Source organism: Miscanthus floridulus, chromosome 3, assembly GCF_019320115.1.
Source record: "Miscanthus floridulus cultivar M001 chromosome 3, ASM1932011v1, whole genome shotgun sequence".
In the NCBI taxonomy this organism is placed as follows: Eukaryota; Viridiplantae; Streptophyta; class Magnoliopsida; order Poales; family Poaceae; genus Miscanthus; species Miscanthus floridulus.
In genome coordinates this window covers 142,802,120-142,827,455 of record NC_089582.1, presented here as the reverse complement: position 1 = coordinate 142,827,455, position 25,336 = coordinate 142,802,120, and the positions used below count along the sequence as shown (strand labels likewise).

Sequence of the window (25,336 nt, the reverse complement as noted above, 5' to 3'; positions counted from 1 at the left end):
AAGGACGATTGGCCCGAGCTGGTCGGATAGATCTGTTGTGGGTAGTGGTTACCTGCTCATTAGGTTGACTTTGAATCAAACTTACCAGAGCAAGGGTTTTAGCAAGTTTGGTGCCGACCCGATCGATGGAGTTGAGCAGGTCGGTGCTGTCGATCTGCCTCCCTTTGTAGCGAGGAAGCGGACAATGGGTTGTCGGCGTGGCTGAAGACGATGCTGGCGTGGCCGGAGCCAGATCCACCATGGTCGAGGCCGTAGCCGATGCAGGTGAAGCAGTGGTCGACGTAGATTGAATCCGCACCTCCTCCGTGGTCATGGCGATGAAGTTGTCGGAGCCAGTGGTCCAGGTGATCTGGCCGATGGTGAACGTGAGGCCGTTCGGCGTAGCCATGGAACTGGGGATGATGACCATCTTGTTCGCCTGGAGAGCAGTACGCACACCCCCTACCTGGCGCTCCACTGTCGACGAAATATGGTTGGCAGTCTACCTAGGGGTATGCCCAAGGTAGTAGATTGTCGGCAAACAGATGCGCAAGCTACAAACAAGATGGTGACGCAAGACAGACACAAGGTTTTATCCAGGTTCGGTCGCCGTGAAGGCGTAATACCTACGTCCTGCGTCTGATTGTATTGTTGTATGTCAATGAGATATGTTTTTTAGAGGGATCCCCTGCCCACCTTATATAATCCGAGGGGCAGGGTTACAGATCTAGAAACTAATCCTAACCAGTTACAATTGCCATAGGTGGCCGGATAAGGATTCCTATTCTAACCGACCAGGATCTTGCTTGATCTCCAAATCTGTCTTGATTCCTTGCACGGGACTCCGAACAGATGGTGGGCCGTGCATCGTCTTCTAGTGGGCCAGACCCCCTGGTCCGGGCTAGCCCAAGCCCAGCCATAAGGGTATAGGGGTTAATACCCCCACACTATGGGTTTGGATTAGACTGATGAGGACTCCTCAACGCTTGACATGACTTTTGCCTAGAGGGTTCTAGTTCTCATGACAAAGGGAATGTGACTTTCTAGGAAGTTTTCAACGAATCTCAGTTGATCCGTCATGGGTTTATGTGTAAACCGGCCTCCGACAGTCACGTCTAGACATAGGTCAGCATATATGTTAATACCTGAACAAAAGAGACGCAATAATACATGCTCAGGTAAAGACAAATCTAGGCTAGCATGTATTAAGGTTGAAAACCTAGCCCAGACTGCACCTATAGACTCCTTCTTATTATGCTCGAAATCAAGGATTACCCTTGGTAGAGAGACAATACGAGATATAGGGAAGAATGCAAGACATAACTTATCCTTAAGTTCATCCTAATCCCTATTCGTGCTCTCTACGGCTTGAGTGTACCATTGCTTCGCCTTCTCTGTGAGAGAAAAGGGAAACAATATCCACCTTAGTGTTTCCTATGTCATGCCTGGGATGCTTAGGCACGAACACATCTCCTCAAACTCGGGCAAGTGATGGCAGGAGTTCTCATTATCATGCCCTGAGAAACATTGTTCTCGAACCATAGCTTTAAACTAGGGAGAGTTCGCTGCTAGATGAAAGGTTTGGTTTTGGTGGTGGCACAGCGAACTCACCCTTTGAAGTGGAAGGATTTTTGATAAGAGTGGATTTCATGGTTATAAAAAGAAAATATTTTTTGTCTTTATAAAATAAAGGATACAGATACGAGGATGAACTAGGTTCAAAGAAAACATGGCAACCGTTCTCTGGCAATGGCACTAGAAAGCTTGTTGGTGTTTCTTAACGTCTACAGAATTAATCCACAAGCGTACGAAATTACCATTGTAGCTTTCACCCAGAAGTATTTAGGGTATCGTATTTTCCACAGGGAATGGAGGTATTTCTTCTAGCTCATTTGTCCAAGGACAACACAAGGATAGAGTTCATAGAGGTTGAGATATATTCCTATGGTTTTAGAGTCTATGGATAAATAAACGATGCCTCTTGCCTAGACACCACGTCTACGCTATTGACTACTACTCTAGTGTCGATCAGGGTTATCCGTCTTTATTAGGAGCCCTCTCCTAGAGTATCCGCCATGGGGATAGACGATGAACCTGCAAATCAGTAAGAGTAAAGCATAACTAATCAAAAGACTTTACAACCAAAGAGAACCATGAGCACTCACTTAGAGGAAGATTCCATTGAGGTACAGGTGTTCATTGAGGTACAAGTTGGGGAGACACCGACAAGACCGGCGCTTCCCCGAACTCTCTCATACATCTCTCCCTTGTACACAACTGTAGATAGCTATGGCCTAAGCCATGGAGTATTGCTCTTGCTTCTCGCTCTCTTCCTTGGTGTGTTGTTGAATGAGGAGGTAGCCTTGTTTTATAGGTGGAGAGGAGGGCAGTATTCCTATAATATTCCCAGGATCTCCTCAAATGGAAAGAGTAAATCGACGTCCTTTGCATTGATTGCACCGCCAAACCCCCAGAACCGTCATTGGAGAGGTGGTATGAGGCGATCGACCAAACCTGGGGCCAGTCGAAGCAGGTGGGGGGCTTGGTCCAAATTGGCCCAACTTCGTTGGATTGCCTCCTTTGACCCTTTGGAGTTGGGCCATGGTGGTTTGGCGCGGAGTTGAGTTGGTTTGGTTTGATTTTGGGCTTGTTCTCCACTCTTTCATGCCCTAATTCTACTGGTAAGCGGGCCATCTCCCCTTGGGCTCATATCGGATGCCAATAATGTTGCGTTTCTTGTATACTTTAGGCATATTTTCCATGTTATTCCGACATGTCCTCCTGCAATTGTTAGATCACCAAAACTCATGGAATTGATTAATTATAAAACCCTGTTTCTAAGTGTTAGTGTTTATTTGTATAAATTTCATGTAAAGTTGTCGGGTAAAAATATGAGTTAAGGACCGCCAACACTTAGAGAGTGCATTTGTGAGCCAAGCCAAGTATTTGAAGGATATGTTGAAATTTGGTGGAAGATGTTAAAGCCCGCCCATCAAAACATCAATGCCAATAAATGGATTCTTGTTCGATTCATAGCGATATGTGAGAACAAACATTTAATAATCATATATTTGTTCCCCTTATGAGAGCCTCAAATTTGTGGACTCCAACCAAGATTCTTATTAGGTTTTCCCAAATTCCAAAATTGATGGTGAATTCATAATCTTTTGGATAAAATATTCACTATAGGTTGGAGAAGTTACACCTAAAACCACATAAGATTTGTTTGGACTTCTTTTGGTCGGTTTTGATTTTGTTTTTTATTTTGTTTTTGTTTTCTAAAGTTTATTCTTAAGTCCTCCCCTTCTATGGTTTTTTCATAAAACCTATGAAAAGCAACGTGCTTTTTTGGATTAGTTAGCAACAAAAATCTAGTGTCATAAATTTATGACACAATAAGGATCATCATAAAATCAATGACAAAAAAATTGATTTTAACATAAAATGAGGTTTAACATGATGACCTATGACGAGCAGGTTTTCGTCATGCAAACATCATAGATTTCCATACTACGATAAAATTTCGAAGATTTGTGATGTAATCGGGTCGTCATACATCCCCACCTTTCTTGTAGATCTTTTTTTGGTATCCTTGTGCAAAAGAGTCCCCATGAAATTATGAGCATGCATTTAAAATTTCTTAATTTCTCGGAGGGTCATCCGGTTGAATTTTTAATTTTTCTTATCTTCTCTCCAACATTGTTCCTGGGAGTTGCATAACTTCCACATATTGTCCAAAATTTCAAAAAAAGAGAGCAAAACTTCCACACCTTGCATTGAAATGTTCATTATGCTTCGGTCTTAACTTTGATTTCACTCCGTAGCTTCTCTAGCAATGTTCCTAAGCACACTAGTTTCATTTTTTGGGCATAGTGAGTTTGGCAGTTGTAACAAGAGGTCGTGAGTTACATTGAGAGATAGGCAAAGTTATTACACAGTGAACAAATATTTATATTGACTTTGATTCACCAGTTGGATCGAGCTTGATCCACAGATCACAGATGCCATCTCGCAATGAGTACGTAGTTAACTACCGGTAGTTCCGCTATGCCCGGCTGCTAAATTCTTCCCAGTGTTGACCATTCCTTTTAGTAATGTCACGGTCAAATGCATGGTCGTTTGCGTAAGTGATGCAGAGGAAGACAAAACCTCGACTTAAGACCTAAGGGTGAGCTACAAGCTACGGAGTTGTACCTGACTCCTGGCTGCCTTCCACGAATGAACATTGTGTAGTAGCGCCAGCTTTTGTACATAGCCCTTAGCTACCGCCTTATCCTACGTACGCTCTATATGATAATATATACTCCTTCCGTTCTAAAAAATAAAGTCGTTTTAAAAAAGGCTTAGGTCAAACATTGAGAATATAAATCATGAATAACTTTTAAGTTGTTGAGTTTGGAAATGTGAAAGCCATGTAAACAGATTTGTCTTGAAAAATACTTTCATAAAAATATACATATATCACTTTTTGATAAATATTTTTATAAAAACAAGGAGTCAAAGTAATACTTTGGAGACCGTGTCGCTGTCCAAAATAACTTTATTTTAGTATGGAGGGAGTATTTATGTATATCTATTTATATTTATATACTTTCTCTATATATACTACCTTGGGCTCTAAATAAATCAACTTCTAAAATTATCCTAAATCAATTTTTTATATGTTTGGCTCAATTTATAGAATATATCATCAATATTTTTGACATAAAATTAGTATTATTAGATAAACCATGAAATATATTTTCATAGTATACTCGTCTAGTGTTATAGGTGTTAATATTCTTTCCTGTAAAATTGATCAAACTTATAAAAATTTGACTTAAGGCAACTCTAGAAACTGATTTATATATTTTTTTTACGAAGGTTAACTCTGCTTATTAAGAAAGCAAGCATATGGTTTTATAGACTCAAAATGATTCTTCCCTCCACTCCTTTTTCTTACTTCCCAAAGTGCCCTCGCGTCTCTCCTGGTTCGTATCTGATCCAAACTCATGGTCCGTGCTCATAGCGCCTCAACAGGGACGGATCTTGCACCGGAGCGAGGTAGGCTCGAACCCCTACTACTGCTACTCGAAATATGGAGCGCCTCCTAAACCACCGCTACAAATTGGTACCATGGAAGCTTGCAAGAAGGGACTAGAGGTAGAAGATAATGGGGGAAGCCCCTCCTAACTTTTATTTTTGTAGATCCGCCACTACATCTCAAGTAACTGAACTGTAGTGTAGTATGACATTCCTGAATGCATGCATGTAGGGAAGTACGCGTTCGCACCGACGACTGCCCCAGTTCAGTTCAGTTACCAGGTGGCCTGAAGAACACGACGCATACAAGTGAGATACCCTATACCACGTGCACGTTGGTTGAGCATGTTACCATGATAAATGAAATACCATTGGAGAGCGTAAGGATTAAACATACCATCATTTGCACATACAATTTGCATGCACCGCTGGCGGCCTTTGTCCACGCGGTTAGCCGGCCAATTCCCGCTGGAGCAGCTGGACCTCGCTAGCTTATTCATCAATCAATACAGTAAGTACGTGAAACGAGCTCCAAGTCAACGAATGTCCGATCGAGCTGTGTGAGCTTCGTGGAGCACTGGATCTCACTCACCTACCTACTCTCCATGTTACTGTCGGCTGACTTCTTGCACGTCTCACAATGCAACGTGCGCCACCAGCTCCCATAACATGCATTCCACGGCCGGCGCCGCTATATATAGGCATGCAAGACGGCAGCTTTTCTTCAGTCGTCCATCGCTCGCTCCGAGCTTAATTACTTGCCCTCCATCTCTTCTCTACCAGTCTGAGATCAGGACCAGGAGGAATTAAGCGACGATGATGAGCCCTAGTAAGCTCGCCGTCCTCACTGTCTTCGCCCTGCTCGGCTCCGTGTCATGCCAGGGCGGAGGCTACTCACCATCTCCGGCTCCGAGCACACCGCCACCACCACCACCACCTGTTTGCCCGCCTCCGGCCACCCCGTCACCTCCTCCTATCGCTCCAGTGCCCACGTCCCCACCCATTTATCCTCCACCAAGCCCAAGCCCGCCCACTCCTACCCCTGTGCCCATACCCGCCCCTTCTTATCCTCCTCCTCCTCCGGCCCCGACGAGCCCACCTCCAAGCCCGAGCCCACTCGCGCCTACGCCCGCACCCCCACCACCCAGCCCAGGGACGCAACTCGTGGTCGGATACTACAAGAACAAGTGTGGCGCTTACGTGGACGTGGAGGCCGTCGTCAAGAAGCACGTCAATGCCACTGATGCTGGCATGCAGGCCGGGCTTGTCCGTCTCTTCTTCCACGACTGCTTCGTCCGTGTAAGACTAACATTTCTCCATTGATCAAAAGCTAGCCATGCCCTACGTATTATGCATGCATGCATGCATGCGATGCGATGCGACAATAATGAGTAATGACATTGCGACGGAGGATGGACATGTGATGTGATGTATGGTTTCTGCAGGGATGCGACGCCTCCGTCCTCATCGACACGTTCAGCAACGACACCAGCCTAACCCCGGAGAAGTTCGGCCCGCCCAACTTCCCCAGCCTGCGCGGCTACGAGGTGATCGACGCGGCCAAGGCAGAGCTCGAGGCGGCGTGCCCCGGCAAGGTCTCGTGCGCGGACATCGTCGCCTTCGCTGCCCGCGACGCGTCCTACTTCCTCAGCGGCGGCAACATCAAATTCGCGATGCCCGCGGGCCGCTACGACGGCAATGTCTCCCTCGCCAACGAGACCCTGCCGAACCTGCCCCCGCCGTTCGCCAGCTTCGACCTGCTCGTCAAGATGTTCGCCGACAAGGGGCTCGACTACTCCGACATGATCACGCTCTCCGGCGCGCACAGCATCGGCCGCTCCCACTGCTCCTCCTTCAAGGACCGCCTCCCGCCCAGCAACACCTCCGACATGGACCCGGCGTTCGCCGCCATGCTGCAGGCTAGCTGCGCGTCGCCCAACAGCACCGACAACACGGTGATGCAGGACGCCGTGACCCCCGACGTCCTGGACAACCAGTACTACAAGAACGTGGTGGCCCACAAGGTGCTCTTCACGTCGGACGCCGCCCTCACCACAAACTTCTCATCGAACAACCTGGTGCGCGCCTACGCGGACTTCGTCCCCTATCTGTGGCAGAACAAGTTTGCCATGGCCATGGTGAAAATGGGCGGCGTCGAGGTCAAGACCGCCGCCAACGGGGAGATCAGGACCAACTGCCGCAAAGTCAACGGCAGGCCGTGATCGATCAGATGGCCTGTCGGGCTTGGGCTTGTCGCTTGTCGCTCTACTTTAGATCAAACTCTGACCATCTGACGCCTCAGATGAGTGGAGAATGAATAAGCATTCTTTGCTTGCCGGACTTTCAGTTTCCCAGTCTCTAGAGCATTTTAAAGAGTCTTTCCAAATCTCACCTTCTAAATCATCGGTTGGAGAGAGTCATTTCTATAAAAGCCGCTTTCTAAATTTTATCAATCTCCAACAGTTTTTCTATATCTCGTGCACACTCTAGAGAGCCATTCTCATCTTCTATTTTGTGCTAACGAAAAATTCGGAATAGAAGATAACTATATTTGCATAACCAGTTAGACAAGCTGTTAGAGGGTAATTTTTCATCAAAATCTTTATTCCTAGAATTTAAAAAAGATATAGAGAGTCTCTTGGAGTTGCTCTTAGTCTTTACTATCCGTTCTCTTCTAATGCTGCTTCATTCTCTAGCTGTATGCCTGTTTTTATGCTGTAATTTTAATTGCGATAATATCGTACCTTTTGTACTGGTTCACAAGAAAATCTTCATGATGAGTGAAGAATAAATAATCATTCATTGATTTGCGGACTTTCCTAAGGGCACTCAAAATGTATAAAATATCTATAGTTTGTATAGCCTAGGTTATTGTACTGAGAAACTGCTCTCCCCATTGCAACTTCTTCTGCGTAGAGTCATAAACGAAAATCAACCAATCATCCCTCTCTCCCGTAAGGGATCCTCTGTGTGTCAGCCTCCAAATCTCACGGACCTCTGCGTCTCCCGTGGAGCCGGAGGCACCGCTGCGCTGCGCTGCTCTGCATCTGTGCACGGGGGAGGCAAGGGAAAGGGAGATAAGGACACAACGCATCCGTGCACTGGGGAGGCAAGGGGAAGTGAGACGAGGACGTGCGAACTCGCGTGCGTAGGGGAGGCGACGGGAAGGGAGACGAGGACGCGGCGACCTGCACAGGTTCGGACGCGAGCTTCGCGGACGATGGCGTGGACGCGAGCTCCGTGGGCGGCGGCGCGGCCACGCGTGACTTCTGCGGGCGGTGGCGCAGTGGCCACGCACATGAGATCGGACGCGACGAGGCGCGAACTCCTTGACGAGGTGTGGCCGCGCAAGCGAGGCAGCTCCTGTTAGCTAAATTGTTGCATCATTCTGTTAGGATCTTGTTCATTGTCATGCACTAGTCAGGTGCAGGTTGAGCGTGGCCAGAGGCGTGCTTGGTCCACGAACACAACCTGGGTCGGTCGATTTGTTCAGCGTCACGTTGTGTGCTGCGGCACGTGGTGCACGCCGCAGTGAAACGGCGGTGCGCACGGTGCGCAGCGTGGCGCGGGGAGTCCGGGATACTCGGAGCCTGTTCCGTGATCCTATTGTATCAACATAGAAATAGAATGAAAGGCGACTGTGTGGGGCTACGATATTGGCAGCATATATTTCTCTTGTTCGTTGCTCTCGCGTTTTCAATCTACTCCGCTCTCGCCGCGGTGACTACGTTGCCGTCGCGCCGCCATTAACACAAGCGTGAGCTCCAGGATCAAGCCTGGTTCCAACACGTGGTATCAGAGCCGTAGGTTGTCGAGAAGGAGGCGTGTGGTGGCGGTGAGTAGCTGCTGAAGACGTAGGGTGGACAGATCCACCAGAACAAAGAAGAAGGAGGTGTGAATTGGTGTCGCCGGAGATGGGCATGTCGGGAGAGGAGTCCATGGATCGGGCATTCAATCAGGCTGCTGGAAACCTCGTGTGGCCAATGCTTACCCGAACCAATTATCAAGAGTGGTCTTCCCACATCCAATGCAACTTGGAGGGCATGTACCTATGGGATGCAGTTGAATCTGACAAACCTGAGAGACGTCGAGATCGGTTGGCTCTTGGAGCCATGCTCCGCGGCGTACCTCAAGAAATGCACTCGATGCTCCTGAACAAGAAGTCTGTGAAGGAGGCATGGGAGGCGATCAAGACGATGTGTCTTGGTGAAGATCGCGTCAAGGAGGTGAACGCTCAGAAGTTGCTTGGGGAGTTTGAGTCAATCTCGTTCAAGCCGGGAGAAACAATAGATGATTTTGCCATCAGGATCACAAAGTTGGCAACAGATCTGAAGGGGCTTGGAGAAACGAGTGTTGACGACTCACGGGTGGTGAGGAAATTTCTTCGTGTCGTGCCATCGCGCTACAATCAGGTAGTGGTGGCCATCGAGATGTTCAGTGATCTAAAAACCCTCACGATCGAGGAACTCGTGGGGCGGCATCGGGCGGCAGAGGAAAGGTTCGAGCCTACAGTGGAGCAGGTCACGGAGAAGACAGCCAAACTCCTCTTGACCGAGGAGGAATGGGCGGCGAAACACAAGAGTCGTGCTGATCCGGACTCATCGTCTGGGTCTGGAAGCAAGGGCCGTGGCCGCTACGTCAAGAAAGACAGGTCTAGGGCACGTGCCGGCGGTGAAGGGCGTGACTCCGGTACAAAACTCACGTCGATGGGTACACCACGACAGAAGGGAAGGTGTCACAAGTGTAACATCTATGGGCACTTCGCGAAGGAGTGCAAGACGAAGCCGCAAGGCGAGGAGCGGCAGGAAGCTGCACACCATGCGAATGCTGATCAAGAAGGCGCCTTGCTGGTGGCGTAGGTCTGCAATATCGTGCGGACGGTCACGCTAGGTGAGCAACGTGTGTTCCTGAATTAGGAACGCGTGTTCCCGGCGGAATATAACGAAGGCGCATGTGTACTTGACACGGGCGCCACGAATCATATGACTGGGTGCCATGCCTCGATGGCAACTCTGGACGAGTCGGTCTGGGGTGCAGTGAGATTCGGTGATGGGTCGACGGTGGAGATTCACGGCATTGGAGCTGTAGCCATTGCCGGAAAGAACGACAATCATCGGGTGCTCACAGAGGTATATTTCATCCCATCCCTAAAGTGCAATATTGTTAGTCTTGGTCAACTTGAAGAAGGGGGGTGTCGTGTCGAGGTGGACCATGGTGTTATGACGGTGTTTGAGAGACGCCAGGTTGATGGCAACAAGCTCAGTGTGTTGATCCGTGCTGAGAGGAAGAATAGGTTGTACATCATGAGGCTGAACATGGTCTCTCCAGTTTGTCTGCTGTCCAAGATGGATGAAGAAGCCTGGTTGTGGCATGCACGCTATGGCCACCTGAATTTTAGGTCGCTACGTGACCTAGGTGCCAAGGAAATGGTGGAAGGGATGCCACTGATACGGCGGGCTGAACAGGTGTGTGATGGGTGTGCACTGGGCAAGCAGCATAGAACTCTGTTTCCCAGAGCGTCTAAATACCGCGCCAAAGTTGGACTTGAGTTAGTTCATGGTGATCTGTGTGGGCAGATAACACCACCTACACCGGGTGGGAAGTCATATTTTCTGCTAATTATGGATGACCACAGCCGTCTCATGTGGCTGGAATTATTGGCATCAAAGGATGAGGTGTTGGGCTATTTTAAGAAGTTCAAGGTGGCAGCAGAACTCGAGTCAGGGCACCGGCTCAAGGCTTTCAAAACAGATCGTGGAGGTGAATTCAATTCGCGCGCTTTCCTGGTGTACTGTAATGAACAGGGAATCCGGCGCAACACCACCACAGCCTATACTCCCCAACAGAACGGGGTCGTTGAGCGGCGCAACCAAACCGTTGTTGATATGGCGAGGTGTATGCTTAAGAGCATGTCAGTGCCGGGGAAATTCTGGGGAGAAGCAGTCAAGGCTGCTGTGTACTTGTTGAACCGCTCACCAACGAAAAGTTTGAACGGACAAACCCCGTTTGAAGCCTGGTATGGACGAAAGCCAAGTGTTTGGCATCTGCGTACTTTTGGTTGCAAGGCCTATGCAAAGCACACGGTGCCAGGGATCAGCAAGCTGGCAGATCGGTCCACACCGGGTGTGTTCTTGGGATATGAACAAGGAACGAAAGGTTATAGGGTGTATGATCCCGTCAATGATAAGTTGATTGTGACCAGGGATGTGATCTTCGACGAGAAGCATGGATGGAATTGGGAGGTGATAGCAAGCAGGGAAACCACGCTGGCGCCTGGATTTTCAGTTAAGTATGCTGATGAGTTTTTGGATGGCACTGTTCACGGTCCGACAATACAGTCAGGGCCAGTTGCCGATTCTGAAAATGGAGCCGTTGAACTAGCTTCGCCTGCAGCTTCAATTCCATCAGGTGGAGGGCATCACCATACATGCCTGGATCATCTGTGGGATCAATACCGCAAATACAGTGGGCTACACCACCGTCAGATGAATCTGAAGGAACAGATGAAGCACCGAGGAGATACCAGACTTTACCTGACCTGTTCGACAGTACTGATGAGGTTTAGGGTTTTGAGTATAGTGGCCTGTGTCTGATCGCTTCAGAAGAACCAGCTACTGTTGAAGATGCATTGTCAGAAGATTGTTGGCGTCAGGCAATGGAGTCTGAGATGAAAGCAATCCAGGATAATCAAACTTGGGTAGTCAGTGACTTGCCGGTCAAACAGAAGGCTATAGGCCTCAAATGGGTGTTCAAGGTTAAGAAGGATCCAGAGGGAAATGTAGTGAAACATAAGGCACGATTGGTGGCAAAGGGCTATGCACAACGCCAGGGAGTGGATTTTGATGAAGTCTTCGCACCAGTTGCAAGAATTGAGACAATGAGGGTGTTATTGGCACTTGCAGCACAAAGTGGATGGGAGGTACACCACATGGATGTCAAGTCAGCATTCCTAAATGGAGATCTCACTGAAACTGTATATGTTCAGCAGCATCCTGGTTTCAGTGTGGGCAATAATACTAAAGTGCTTAGACTGAAGAAGGCACTTTATGGGCTTAAGCATGCACCTAGGGCCTGGAATGCTAAGTTAGACAAGGAGTTGATATCTCTGGGTTTTGTGAGAAGTAAACTTGAACATGCAGTGTATAGAAGAGGCAACAGAAACTCCTTCTTGCTTGTGGGGGTGTATGTTGATGATCTAATTATCTCAGGGCCAGGTGTCAGTGACATAAGGCAGTTTAAATTGGAGATGAAAAAGAAATTCAGCATGAGTGATCTTGGTCTTGTCAGCTACTATTTGGGAATAGAAGTCAAGCAAGGAGAAGATAGAATCACCCTGAGTCAAAATGCCTATGCAGTTAAGATATTGAAGTCTATATGGATGTTGAACTGTAACCCGTGTGCAACACCCATGGAGGCAAGGCTCAAGTTAAGCAAGAAGATGGAGGATGAAGTTGTGGAACCAACTGCTTACAGAAGCATCATTGGAAGTCTCAGGTACCTTGTCAACACCAGACCTGATCTTGCATTTGCAGTTGGGGTTGTCGGTAGGTTCATGGAGGCTCCAAGCAAGGAACATTAGGCTGCTGTCAAGCACATACTTAGGTATCTAAAAGGAACAATCAAGTATGGCTGCAGGTATGGGCGAGGCACTGAACTGAAACCCATTTTGCTCAGGTTCAGTGATAGTGACTTTGCTGGAGATTCAGAAGACAGGAAGAGTACTACTGGTGTGGTATATTTTCTTGGGAAGAACCTGGTCACTTGGGCATCATAGAAGCAGAAAATGGTAGCTCTCTCTTCATGTGAGGTAGAGTATGTGGCAGGTGCAGCAGTAGCTTGTCAAGGAATATGGTTGAGCCGACTAATTGGTGACTTGATGGGAACAAAGGAGGCGCCTGTTAAACTCCTCATGGATAATATGTCTACTATTGCACTGAGTAAGAATCCTGTGCACCATGACAGGAGCAAGCATATTGATACAAAGTATCATTTCCTGCGTGAGTGCATTGAGGAAGGGAAGGTGGAGGTGGATCATGTAGGCACTGCTAATCAGTTGGCCAACATCTTCACGAAGTCACTCGGGCGTATCAGATTTATGGAGTTGAGGAAGGCTTTGGGCATCATCGAGCTGCAACAAGTTTAGGGGGTGTTTTGTTAGCTAAATTGTTGCATCATTCTGTTAGGATCTTGTTCATTGTCATGCATTAGTCAGGTGCAGGTTGAGCGTGGCCAGAGGCATGCTTGGTCCACGAACACAACCTGGGTTGGTTGATTTGTTCAGGGTCACGTTGTGTGCTGCGGCACGTGGTGCACGCCGTAGTGAAACGGCGGTGCACACGGTGCGCAGCGTGGCGTGGGGAGTCCGGGATACTCGGAGCCTGTTCCGTGATCCTATTGTATCAGCATATAAATAGAATGAAAGACGACCGTGTGGGGCTACGATATTGGCAGCATATATTTCTCTTGTTTGTTGCTCTCGCGTTTTCAATCTACTCCGCTCTCGCCGCGGTGACTATGTTGACGTCGCACCACCATTAACACAAGCGCGAGCTCCAGGATCAAGCCTGGTTCCAATAGCTCTGGGGCGGCGGCCGCGCGAGACTCCCCGGCGGTGGCGGTTGAGATCTCGTCGGTGGCCGCACGAGCGAGCTGGCTCTACGGAGGACGCGTGTGCCAGGCAGCCGCCCAAGGCTCCACGATGGCGGCATGCCAGATCCCGCCGGTGGCTGCGTGAGGCTCCGTGACGGCGGTGGCTACGCGAGCTCCCACCGGCCGCGCGAGTTCCGTGACGGTGGCGGCCGTAGGAGCGGTGCTTCACCAGCGGCGCGCATAGGATCCGCATTCGTGGATGGAAACCGAACGCTCCTCCCCCAACGCTGTATTGGATGGCTTCCACTGTTGGGTCCCACATCGGATATCAATGTTTGAGGAGCATAACATATAAGGTGAAGGCAGTCCAACCTATGAAGCTAGTCTTTTAGGTTAAGTTAGGTCCAAGACCTTGGTATGTTATAGCTTCAATGGACCTAGGTCCTATGGGAGCGTAGGAGCCTAGAACGAGCCATTCCGGCTACCACCGGTTCCAACAATTGGTAACGCCCATGGTCAGAAAAGCTAAACCCGTTAAAAATCTTAAGCGTCACATCATAGCGGGGGCACCCTGATGTGTGACTCCAATGGACACCACCAGTTCTAACAATTGATATCGACGCACCCTGATGTGTGACTACGAGGGAGATTGTCACACGGGGGCACAACATATAAGGTGGGGAAGATATCAATGGTAGGGAGACACAACATATAAGGTGGGGGCAGTATAACCTATCAAGTGGACCTGGGACCTATGGGAGCACAGGCTTGTGGTAACGAGCCGGGTCGGCTGCAAGCCAGCTCCAAGATTGAGAACTCGGTGGTCACCACCAGTTCCAACATCCTTGGCGCCTCGCTGCGCGTGAAGACGTCGAGTCTATCTTAGACTCGGTTTTTTGTATTTTCCCTCTCTTTCTTCAATCAATACAGTGCTACATCAACAAAAATCAATAAATATGGGGCTAATAAATAGACATAGAAACTATGGTAAAGTCTGCATTGGGAGTGTCCTAACTTGTCTTTGCCTGCATTCTCCTCTAATGATGCTTCATTCTCTAGCTGTATGCCTGCTTTTATGATGTAATGATTGCAATAATATCATATCTTTCGTAATTCAGGCAAATCATTATGATCGGTAGATCCATACATGGCTTGGTCCTGTTTGATACAATCTCTTTAGGAAGCGTTTCCCTGAGAAACAACATAAAAATGGAGTAAAAGCACGGTCAAAACAAGTACAAGTGGGGCCGGTGGGAATAAGCACAGCTAAAATAAGTTGCAACATGTGAGATGACAAGGTTCAGATGTGCCATTGTCATCATGGATGATTTGTCCTTGTGGTTGACTTGTTCTTAGTTATGACTAACCGAAATCGAAGTGGTGATAGTGTAACTTGTCTCTTGGCTCATGATGTGTAGGTGTTGAATGTGTCATGGCGATCGACAGCGATGGCAAAGGTCAAGCGAGGGGTTTGGGCTAATGGGCCAAAGACAGTGAAGAACAAACATAAAGGCTTGGACCAAGGGACTGAAGGCCAGAAGACATACCGTGGACGTCTAGTATTTGGAAATGACAAGTAGAAGTACATGTGTATTTGGAAATGACATGAAGTACATGTGGGAAAGGGATGAAGATTGTGTTGATTACTAGAGTCAAGACATCGATCATACCAAATCAGGTTGGGCACATGAGTACTTGGTGACCGGTTGGGTCAAGGACAAGAGGGACACACATCGATATTATGGAAGTTGCTTAGAGGCTACGCGGCTCTGAAGGTGGTGCTTGTTGTGCTCTACGACGTGTTCTCCAACTCGGCGTACCAGCTAGTGTGGGCCTAAGCCTGAGCGCTATGGTGCCAAAGCTAGCCGGCATGGAGTGCCAGCTAAGCAAAATTGTTTGCTAATAACACCACAAGTGGTTCTTTATCTGGTTTTACAAAGTTTAATATGCATAATACTTGATTTATAGGCGGATGTTAAGTAGACGACCATGCAAATCTTTGGAGTGATATAGACCTTTTCTATTTTATAAAGATTTCAACCATGGTTTTTGTGGTACAACCGCCCGAAATAACGCACTTACGGAGGCGATTGTCTTCCACTAGTCACTAAGCACCCCGAGAGCGAGCTACATCGGGCAGATTCCATCGAGCACACCCCAAGGGAGAGCCCGAATAATCCACATTTTTTCCTCAGGATCCAATAATGAGAACGAGTTTACATTACTTAGTCCATTTCATACATCTAGAGTTCTTAGAAATACATTATTACAGGACCAAATTCAGAGTGCGAAAATTAAACAGCGGAATGAAAAGAAACATCTATCGATAATATACAAGGATATGTCTGTGCCCACCAGAAGAATCCTTCACACAATGGCTACTCCTCAAGCTGTACCTACAACAGGGGTAAATAAACCCTAAGTACACAATGTACTCGCAAGACTTATCCGACTAGTGAGAATAATTTCCTAACTCCAAGGGATATGATAAGCTTTATGATTTGCTGGGTTTTCTTTTTGCGAAAAGCAATTCTAATAGTGCATCCTTATGAATGTTTATTATTAGCAGTCATGATTATTTTATTATCTAGCCATTCTATGTAAGCACCTGTTCTACTTTCAAGCAGGAGTTGAGCAAATAATTCTATTTCACCACCTTTCATCTTTCAGTTCTTACTATGGTGCTAGACTATAGACAAGACGTACCGGATTGCCGGTGATTCACGAATCAATGTGCCCAGCTGGGTACCCCGAAACACATGCCCCGCTTGTACCCCAGCTACAAGCAGGACCAACCCACCACTCTCCTATCATGGGGTCCAGGTCTCCATCCAAACTTGGACTCCAAGCCCCCACTCCCGAGTCCTGGACTCAGTGCGGTGCTTAGACCTCCACCATCCCCACCTCCAATCAGTCAGTCCAGAAAGAGCCAGAACCCACGACAAGAGAGCAACAAGCCTTCCCTGCGCCCATACACAAGTATGTGTTCGGTATAATAAGTCTGTGACTTGCCTAGAACCCAATGCAATGGCTGGTCCTTAACCGACATAGATAAGGAAACAGTGTAACCAAGCTATGCCCCATTGGGCGCAGGACACAACCTCTTACACACACCAATACCCAAACCATATCCCTGCCCGGTCTCCATTTTCCTTTCACCATTTTATCATGAGTGATAATAATAATCACCTATTGTGAGTAACGGCAGGTTATCCATGCTACCAAAATCCTGAGCATAGCAACTAGTCGACCTATACTAGTAGGACTCATAGGTAAGTATATCTATGCATGTAGTGTCCATAAAATACCTATAACATAAATGCATATCACAAATATATCCAGTGATCATTCAAAAATAGGGGTTATGCACCAGGGCTTGCCTTGGGCAGGTGGGGTGTCAAGAAAGTCAGCAGCTGATGGCTCCGGGGCTCCCTCATGTACAGGAATCTCCTCCTCATACTCCTCAATGATCTTCTCGTACTCTTGCTCACCCGCAGGCACGAACTCTACCAACTCATTATCTACATGCATGAAATGATGATGCAACACTTAGTAATACAGCAACAATAACTCTTAAAATAAGAATACATCTATCAAGCTACTAAGCCAGTTCTATCGACTAAGACGCTAAGTTACCTATTATGACCACTAAACAGGTATGAAACATTTCATGTATTAACTTAGAAACTAACGGTATCCCTATTCTTATTATCGATTTAATATATAAACTACAACAAGGAATACTTAGCTACCATATTTCTCAATATATTCCAAGCTACAAAAATTACAGTGAGTGCCTAATAATGTCATAAGTCTACTATAAAATTTTTAGAGATAGCACTTCTACCATTTCATCACGAAAATTCATTTTCTAATTAATCATAATAACAACAAGCATTTTAAAGCAAATAAAGTAACCCTAAGGATACTACAGAACTGTATGAACTAAATACACTTAAAGATAGATCATGAATTTAGGAATCTAACAAAATTTACTTCACCATTTTAGGACACTTACATAATTTTATACTAATTATCAAATATCAGTTCATAATTTAATTTAGAAAAGCATTAACTAATTCATTAGAAAAGAAAAGGGTGAAACAGCCCGGCGCGGCCCACACGGTGAAAGGTCCTAATATGGCTAGAGGGGGGGTGAATAGCCTATTTAAAAATCTATAAACCAACTAGAGCAATTTGATTAGTATAACAAATAGCGGAATACAAACTTGCTCTAGCTCTACAAGGGTTGCAAGCCACCTATCCAACAATTCTAGTTACTATGATCACTAGACACTCAATTTGCTAAGTCACTACTCACTAAGAGCTCTCACAATTGCTACACTAAAGAGCTCCACTAGATGAACACAAAATAACAAAGCAAGCTCTCAATTCTAACTACACTAAAGAGCTTGCTACAACTAGTTTGCAAGAATATAAATGAGTGAGTAGGGTGATTATACCGCCGTATAGAGGAGTAAACAAATCACAAGATGAACACTAAATCAATCACCAGAAGAATACCAAAGGGCAAGAGACAACCAATTTTCTTCCGAGGTTTAGGTGCTTGCTAACACGCTACGTCCCCGTTGTGTCGACCAATACTTGGTGGTTCGACGGCTAAGAGGTGTTGCATGAACCTCGTCCACACAATTGGACACCGCAAGAACCTACCCACAAGTGAGGTAACTCAATGACACAAGCAATACATTAGGGTTACCTTTCGATGCTCGATCAGGGAAGGCACAAGTCCCCTCACAATCACCGGAGATGGCCACGAACAATCACCAACTCGTTCCAATCCTCCTCCGCTGCTCTAAGCCATCTAGGTGGTGGCAACCACCAAGAGCAACAAGCGAATCCCGTAGCAAAACACGAATACCAAGTGCCTCTAGATGCAATCACTCAAGCAATGCACTTGGATTCTCTCCCAATCTCATAAAGATGATGAATCAATGATGGAGATGAGTGGGAGGGCTTTGGCTAATCTCACAAGGTTGTTATGTCAATGCAAATGGCCAAGAGAGTGAGCTTGAGCCAGCCATGGGGCTTAAATAGAAGCCCCCATGAAATAGAGCCGTTGGCTCCTCAGTCCACTAAAAAATGGGACGACCGGACATGTAGGTCAGATCGACCGGACGTAGGACCCCAGCGTTCGGTCACGCGATGCACGCCACGTGGCCCTTGCTTCAAATACTAATCACCCGATCTCAACGGTCATTAGTGCACTTAAGTTGTGACCGGACATGCTTCTCGAATTGACCGAACGCACCAGCACCAGCGTCCAGTCGTTTCTAGTAAGGTTCCACTCACGACCGGACGCGTCAGTTTGATCTCAACCGGATGCAGGACCCCAGCGTCTGATCACTTCCAGTTAGGTTCCACTCATGATCGGACACGTCCAGTCATGCCTGATCGGACACGCCCAGTGTTTGGTCACTCACCGTCTCCTCTATGAGCCGCCACATCAGCACGACCAGGCGCACCCCGCCAGCGTGTGGTCATGGAGTGACCCAGCATCCAGTCAAAGACCGACGCCAGTGTCTTCATTGCTTCCACTGACCGAACGCTCCGGTCCAGTTGAGGCCAGCGTCCGGTGCACTCTGTGAAACTCTGTCCTTTCTATATAGGGCGCCGGTGGCACCATCAGACTGTCCGCACTCTATGGGCAGACACTCTACCGGTGAAGTTTCTTACCCTTGCTCCCAAGTGCTAAACACAATGTGTATAACCTTTGTGCATGTGTGTTAGCATATTTTCACAAATATTTTCAAGGGTGTTAGCACTCCACTAGATCCTAAATGCATATGCAATGAGTTAGAGCATCTAGTGGCACTTTGATAGCCATATTTCAATACGAGTTTCACCCCTCTTAATTGTACGGCTATCGATCCTAAATGTGATCACACTCTCTAAGTGTATCGATCAGTAAACTGAAAAGCTCCTATCAATTTCACCTTTGCCTTGAGCTTTTTGTTTTTCTTTCCTCTTTTCCAAGTCCAAGCATATGATCATCACAATGCCATCACCATCATCATCATGTCATGATCTTCATTTGCTTCACACTTGGAATGTGCCACCTATCTCATAATCACTTTAATAAACTAGGTTAGCACTTAGGGTTTCATCCATTTACCAAAACCAAACTAGAGCTTTCACACGGCTCGGCCCACGCATGCACAGCACGCGCGCGCGAGGCCCGTTGGCGCGGCCCACGCGGGGTGCGACCCAACCACGTGGCAACGGCCCACGACAGGGAGGCCCACCTGTGCCGGTATTTTTGTGAAAATGACCTCGCACTAGTACCAAATCGATCCGCAGTTCATAGCACTATTCCTATAGTCTAGACTTAAGCAATCTAGCCCTCGGAACGATCTATCTTCACAACGGCCCGGTCCTCGGGCACCCGCGCGTGCACCGGTGCGGCGGTGATGGCATTGGGCAGTCACCCTGGCCACCCTAGCCCCTACCCGCCCCCGATAGTGAGCCGACGCTCACCTAGAAGCAAACATGAAGCGGTGGGTGGCGAAGCGATGGACGAAGACGTAGTCAAGAGCTCCCTCCACGGTGGCGGACACCCTGCAAGGCCATGTGCATGATGTCAACATGGCAACGATGCAGAGGCGTAGGCGGACATGACGGCAACGTGCTATGGCGCGACGGTGATAGCGCGGCACGGTAGGGTGATGGGACGGCGGTGGCGTAGTGGCTTAGGCGGACACGACACAACACAAAGCAGCGTCAGTGACCCGGCGAGGGCAGGCGGCTAGGGCATCGAGCCCACCGAGCATGGCGGTGCGCGGCGTGGGAGTGTGCGTGCGTGCTCGTGCAACACATGCCTGGGTGCGGCAGCGGCGATGCGGAGCCTGCTCGGCAGTGTGCGCGTGTTGGGTGAGCCAATGCTACGACGCTGAGCCGAGGCACGGCGACCGCGTCCAGTTGCTAAAACTGGCCGGAAACGTGCCATGCACGCTTTTTTAAAGCGTCCCAAAAATCCAATTCGTTGATTCAAATGCCAAACCACATTTTCTATACTCAAGAGGGCATGTTAGGCTACTAAAGCAAGCCCTAAAACCACACCACTCCTTAACCCAATTCTTCTATAAAAATTGCCAAACTTAGCCTTGTCAAATCATTCTCCGACTTAAGAAATTTGACTAAGTCTTGATCGGATTCACGTCAAATTCAATTTCCAACCTATTAGACCAAATAGCTAGTGAATTCATTAATCGACCACAGGTATTTCATCATCATCTACAAGGTTCATACTTCTAACTGTACTAAAGTTCCATATATACATTCTATAGTGTTTTCATTTAATAAAAATTCATGAACATCCATACTTGCTAATTTCATACATCACGAACAACCTTTCGTTATGCATTTCCGTTGGTCATTTTAAGTTACGTAAATTGATTTACACACTATATTACATACATTATCACATAAACATGATGCTTATGTAGTATTTTAGTAAATGATTTATAGTGTAACACCGAGGGTGTTACAAATCTACCCCCCATAAACAAAATCTTGTCCCGAGATTTCATGTGCCTAGTGTGGGAAAAGAGATAAGAATTACATTTCAATGTAAACAACTACCTCAGTGACCAGAAAGAAGGTGGGGATAATGCTCCAGGATGTAACTTTCTTGCTCCCATGTTGCTTGATCTTCCGAGTGATTTTGCCACTGAACTTTGTAGAACTTTACCATATCGTTTCTAGTCACTCTTTCTTTCTCATCTAAGATCTTGACAGGATGCTCAATATACACCAAGTTAGGCTGGAGGGAAAGTCCTTCAATTTCCACCACTTCATCAGGGACCCACAAACACTTTTTCAACTAAGATACATGGAGCACATCGTGTACCGCTGATAAAATATCTAGAAGTTGGAGACGATAAGCAACTAGGCCACACTGCTCTAAAACCTTGTAAGGACCCACATATCGAGGTGTTAGCTTACCATGGACACCAAACTGATGCACCCCTCTCATAGGAGACACCTTCAGGTACACATGATCCCCAACTGCAAACTACAAAGGCCTTCTTCGCTTGTCCGCATAAGCTTTCTGTCAGCTCTGAGCTGCCTTCAAATGACTCTAAATAATATTGACTTGCTCTCGAGCTGCTTTGATGAAATCAGGCCCAAAATATCCACGGTCTCCCACTTCAACCCAACTAAGTGGTGTCCTACATTTCTTTCCATACAGAGCTTCAAAGGGTGCCATACGAATGCTTTCTTGATAGCTATTGTTGTAAGAAAACACAGCTAAGTTCAAGCATTCACCCCACTTCTTAGGAAAAGAAATGGCACAACCTCTCAATATGTCTTCAAGTACCTGGTTTACCCTTTCTGTTTGGCCATCAGTCTGTGGATGATAGGCTAAACTTCGGAGGAGGCTAGTACCAAGACACTCCTAGAGTTGCTCTCAAAAGCGAGAGACAAAGACTGCCCCTCTATCAGAGATGATAGTCAGAGGAACTCCATGCAAGGTCACAATCTGATCCAAAAACAACTTGGCATACTTTTTGGCTGAATATCAAGTGTCCATCAGAAGAAAATGAGCTGACTTGGTAAGACGATCCACAGTGACCCAAATAGAGTTATAGCCCTTGGACGTGCGGGGTAAACCCATAATGAAATCCATAGAAATATCTTCCAATTTCCAAACAGGAATGGGCAAGGGCTGCAAATATCCTGGGGTATGCATATGGTCTACCTTCACTCTCCTGCAAGTGTTGCACTCCGCGACATACTTGGTGATATCCTGCTTCATATTAGACCACCAATACAAGTGGCGCAAATTAGGGTACATCTTGTTACTACCAGGATGGATAGATAACTTGGAATGATGAGCTTCAGTCAAAATCTTCCTTCTAAGCTCCTCATTTGATGGAACCACCAATCTGTTCTTGTACCTCACTACCCCTTGCTCATCAATACTAAACTGAGGACCGCACACTTCGGCAATTAGTTTCTTGATGTGAGGAATTTCTAAAGTGTTGTGCCTTTGCTCTATAATAATCTGCTCAAGTAAATCTAAGACTAAGGCAATATGAGCTAGCACCTCAGCATTGTTGAGAGACAAAGGTGTTTCTTCAACCTGATATGACTTCCAGCTCAAAGCATCAGCTACCATATTCACTTTAACGAGGTGGTAATGTACCTCCAAGTTATAATCCTTGATTAATTCCAACCATCTCCTTTGCCTCATATTTAACTCAGACTGAGTAAAACTATATTTGAGGCTCTTGTGATCTGTAAAAATGTGTACTTTGTTTCCCAACAAATAATGCCTCCAAATTTTTAGAGCGTGCACCACAACAGCCAACTCTAAATCATGGGTGGGATAATTCACCTCATGCTTTTTTAGTTGGCGTGAAGCATAAGCTATCACACGCCCATCCTGCATAAGCACACATCCCAACCCTATCTTTGAGGCATCACAATGTACATCAAAAGGTCTGTCAATATCTGATTGGGCCAGAATAGGTGCAATGGTAAGAAATTTCTTCAAATCTTGGAAGGCTTCTTCACAAGCCAGGCTCTAGACAAACTTGGCACCTTTCTAGAGCAGCTTGGTCATTGGAGATCAATCTTGGAGAATACCTTAGCACCAGCTAGTTGATCGAACAAAGTATCAATACGAGGTAAAGGATACTTGTTCTTAATGGTTACCGTATTGAGAGGGCAGTAATCCATACACATCCAAAGAGTGCCATCCTTCTTCACAAAAATGGCTGGACAACCCCATGGTGAAGAGCTAGGATGGATGAATCCCTTTTCCAATAACTCTTTTAACTGCTTCTTCGTTTCAGCCAATTCCTTCAGGGACATGCGGTATGGGCATCGGGAGATAGGAGCAGTGCCAGATTCTAACTCAATGGAGAACTCCACATCTCTATCTGGTGGCAACCTAGGTAGATCTTTAGGAAACACATTTGAGAACTCGCAGACCACAAGAATAGAGGCAAGATCAGGAGAAGCTTCAGCATGAGCAGCAACAGGTAAGGCTAGATCTAAGGGCATAAGAAGAGACATCCTATCCTTAGAAGAAGGAAGTCATAACTCAACAACTCTCTACTTCAGATCCAAGACTACCCCATATACACGCAACCAGTTCATTCATAGAATTACATCAATGCCTTGCCCATGCAGCACCATGAACTAGAGACGATAAGTGTGAGTGGCTAACACTAACCCCACTGTGTTCATCTGAGTATTGACGCACAACTGCACACCCAGAGTACTGATTCTATAGGCAAAAGGTATAGTCATAAAAGGTATATTGTGCCGGTGTGCAAATCCCACACTCATGAATGAATGTGATGCACCAGAATCAAACAACACATATGCTGGATAGGAATCTATGGTGAACATACCAGCCATCACTGGTTCATTTTACAATATTTCCTCAGCCTCCGTGAAATTAACCTATCCATAATGGCTTACTGGCACTTTCTTCTTAATAATTGTCCACTTGATCAGGCGGGAGTTAGCTGAGGGTTGAGCAGACTAGGCAGGCTGGTTTTGCGGACACTCCCAGGCATAGTGGCCTTCCATGCCACACTTGAAACAAGCACCAGTCTTGTTCCCTGTCCTTGATGAGGTGAGGCATGCTGTCCCTAGGGCTACTGTTGTTGCACCTGCTGAGTAGGTGCACGATACTTGGTGGAAGGTGCCTGATAGGTCTGCTGAGGCTGTCGAAATGAATGCCCACCCGAGGACTAATAGGGCACCCGCCTGACAACCTATACCTTCTATGCCTGGGGGTGACTAGAAGACCCAGTAGCCACCCGCTTGCGCTTCCATTCTGCATGAGAGCCATGCTACAACCCCTCTATGGCAATGGCCGCATTCATCATAGCCCCATAGGTCTGATAGTTCCATGTATATAACTCCTTCTGCACGCTGCAAGAGAGGCTGTGATAGAAACAGTCCCTCTTCTTCTCATCTGTATCAACGTGAGTCCTAGCATATGGTGACAAGTGGTTGAACTTGTTGACATAGTCCATCACGGACATGCTTCCTTGCCTCAGGTCTAGGAACTCCATCAACTTCCTATTTAGAACACCGGCAGGAATATAATACTCTTTGAAGGCCACAGTGAACTCCTGCCAGGTCACCTGGTGATCCGCTGGCTACATGGCATTAAATGTGTCCCACCATGCACTAGCAGATCCCAACAGCTGTTGCGCTACAAAGCTCACCTTCTGCTCCTCAGTTTCGGTGAGTAGAGAAACTTTTGCTCCAGAATATGAAGTCAATGCTCTGCATCCAAAGGCTCAGCCATCAGCATGAACGTGGGTGGGTGCATTTTTAAGAAATTCTGATAAGAGCAGGGTCCCTTAGGACAGCGGGCACCACCCCTGTTCCCACCATTTCCCCCATGGCCTCCACGCATGAAGCCACCGATAGCCTGTGCCAACAGCTCCATGGCACGAGATGACTCGTGATGAGCAACCAACAGCTCCACCATCATCTCCGCATGAGTCATCAGAGGCAGCGGTGGTAGAGGAGGAGGAGCCAGAAGTGGGGCCTCATGGCTCTCCCCATTGCCGTGCTCATTGCCCCGACCACTTTCACCTTGGCCTTCGCTAAGACCATGGCCCGCTCCGGCACTGGTGCTCCTATGACTGGATCTCAAGTTCATCTGAAAATAGATAGGAACCAACCATTTAGGATAACCCTCCAGATCAGGAACAAGAGATTAGAGAAATGATAAGACATTTATTAAAGCATT

At 47.0% G+C, this 25,336-nt stretch overlaps 2 protein-coding genes across 2 annotated transcripts; both read left to right on the top strand.

Annotated features, from left to right (window-relative positions):
* Nucleotides 1–5,817: 5,817 nt before the first annotated feature.
* On the top strand, nucleotides 5,818–7,223 carry LOC136547325 (peroxidase 2-like). Its single transcript, XM_066539285.1, has 3 exons — nucleotides 5,818–5,963; nucleotides 6,096–6,300; nucleotides 6,447–7,223. The coding sequence occupies exons 1-3, from the start codon at nucleotides 5,818–5,820 to the stop codon at nucleotides 7,221–7,223; spliced, it is 1,128 nt and encodes a 375-aa protein (XP_066395382.1).
* A 1,692-nt stretch (nucleotides 7,224–8,915) lies between these two features.
* On the top strand, nucleotides 8,916–9,860 carry LOC136544592 (uncharacterized). The gene has a single exon (XM_066536697.1). The coding sequence runs from the start codon at nucleotides 8,916–8,918 to the stop codon at nucleotides 9,858–9,860; it is 945 nt and encodes a 314-aa protein (XP_066392794.1).
* Nucleotides 9,861–25,336: the final 15,476 nt, after the last annotated feature.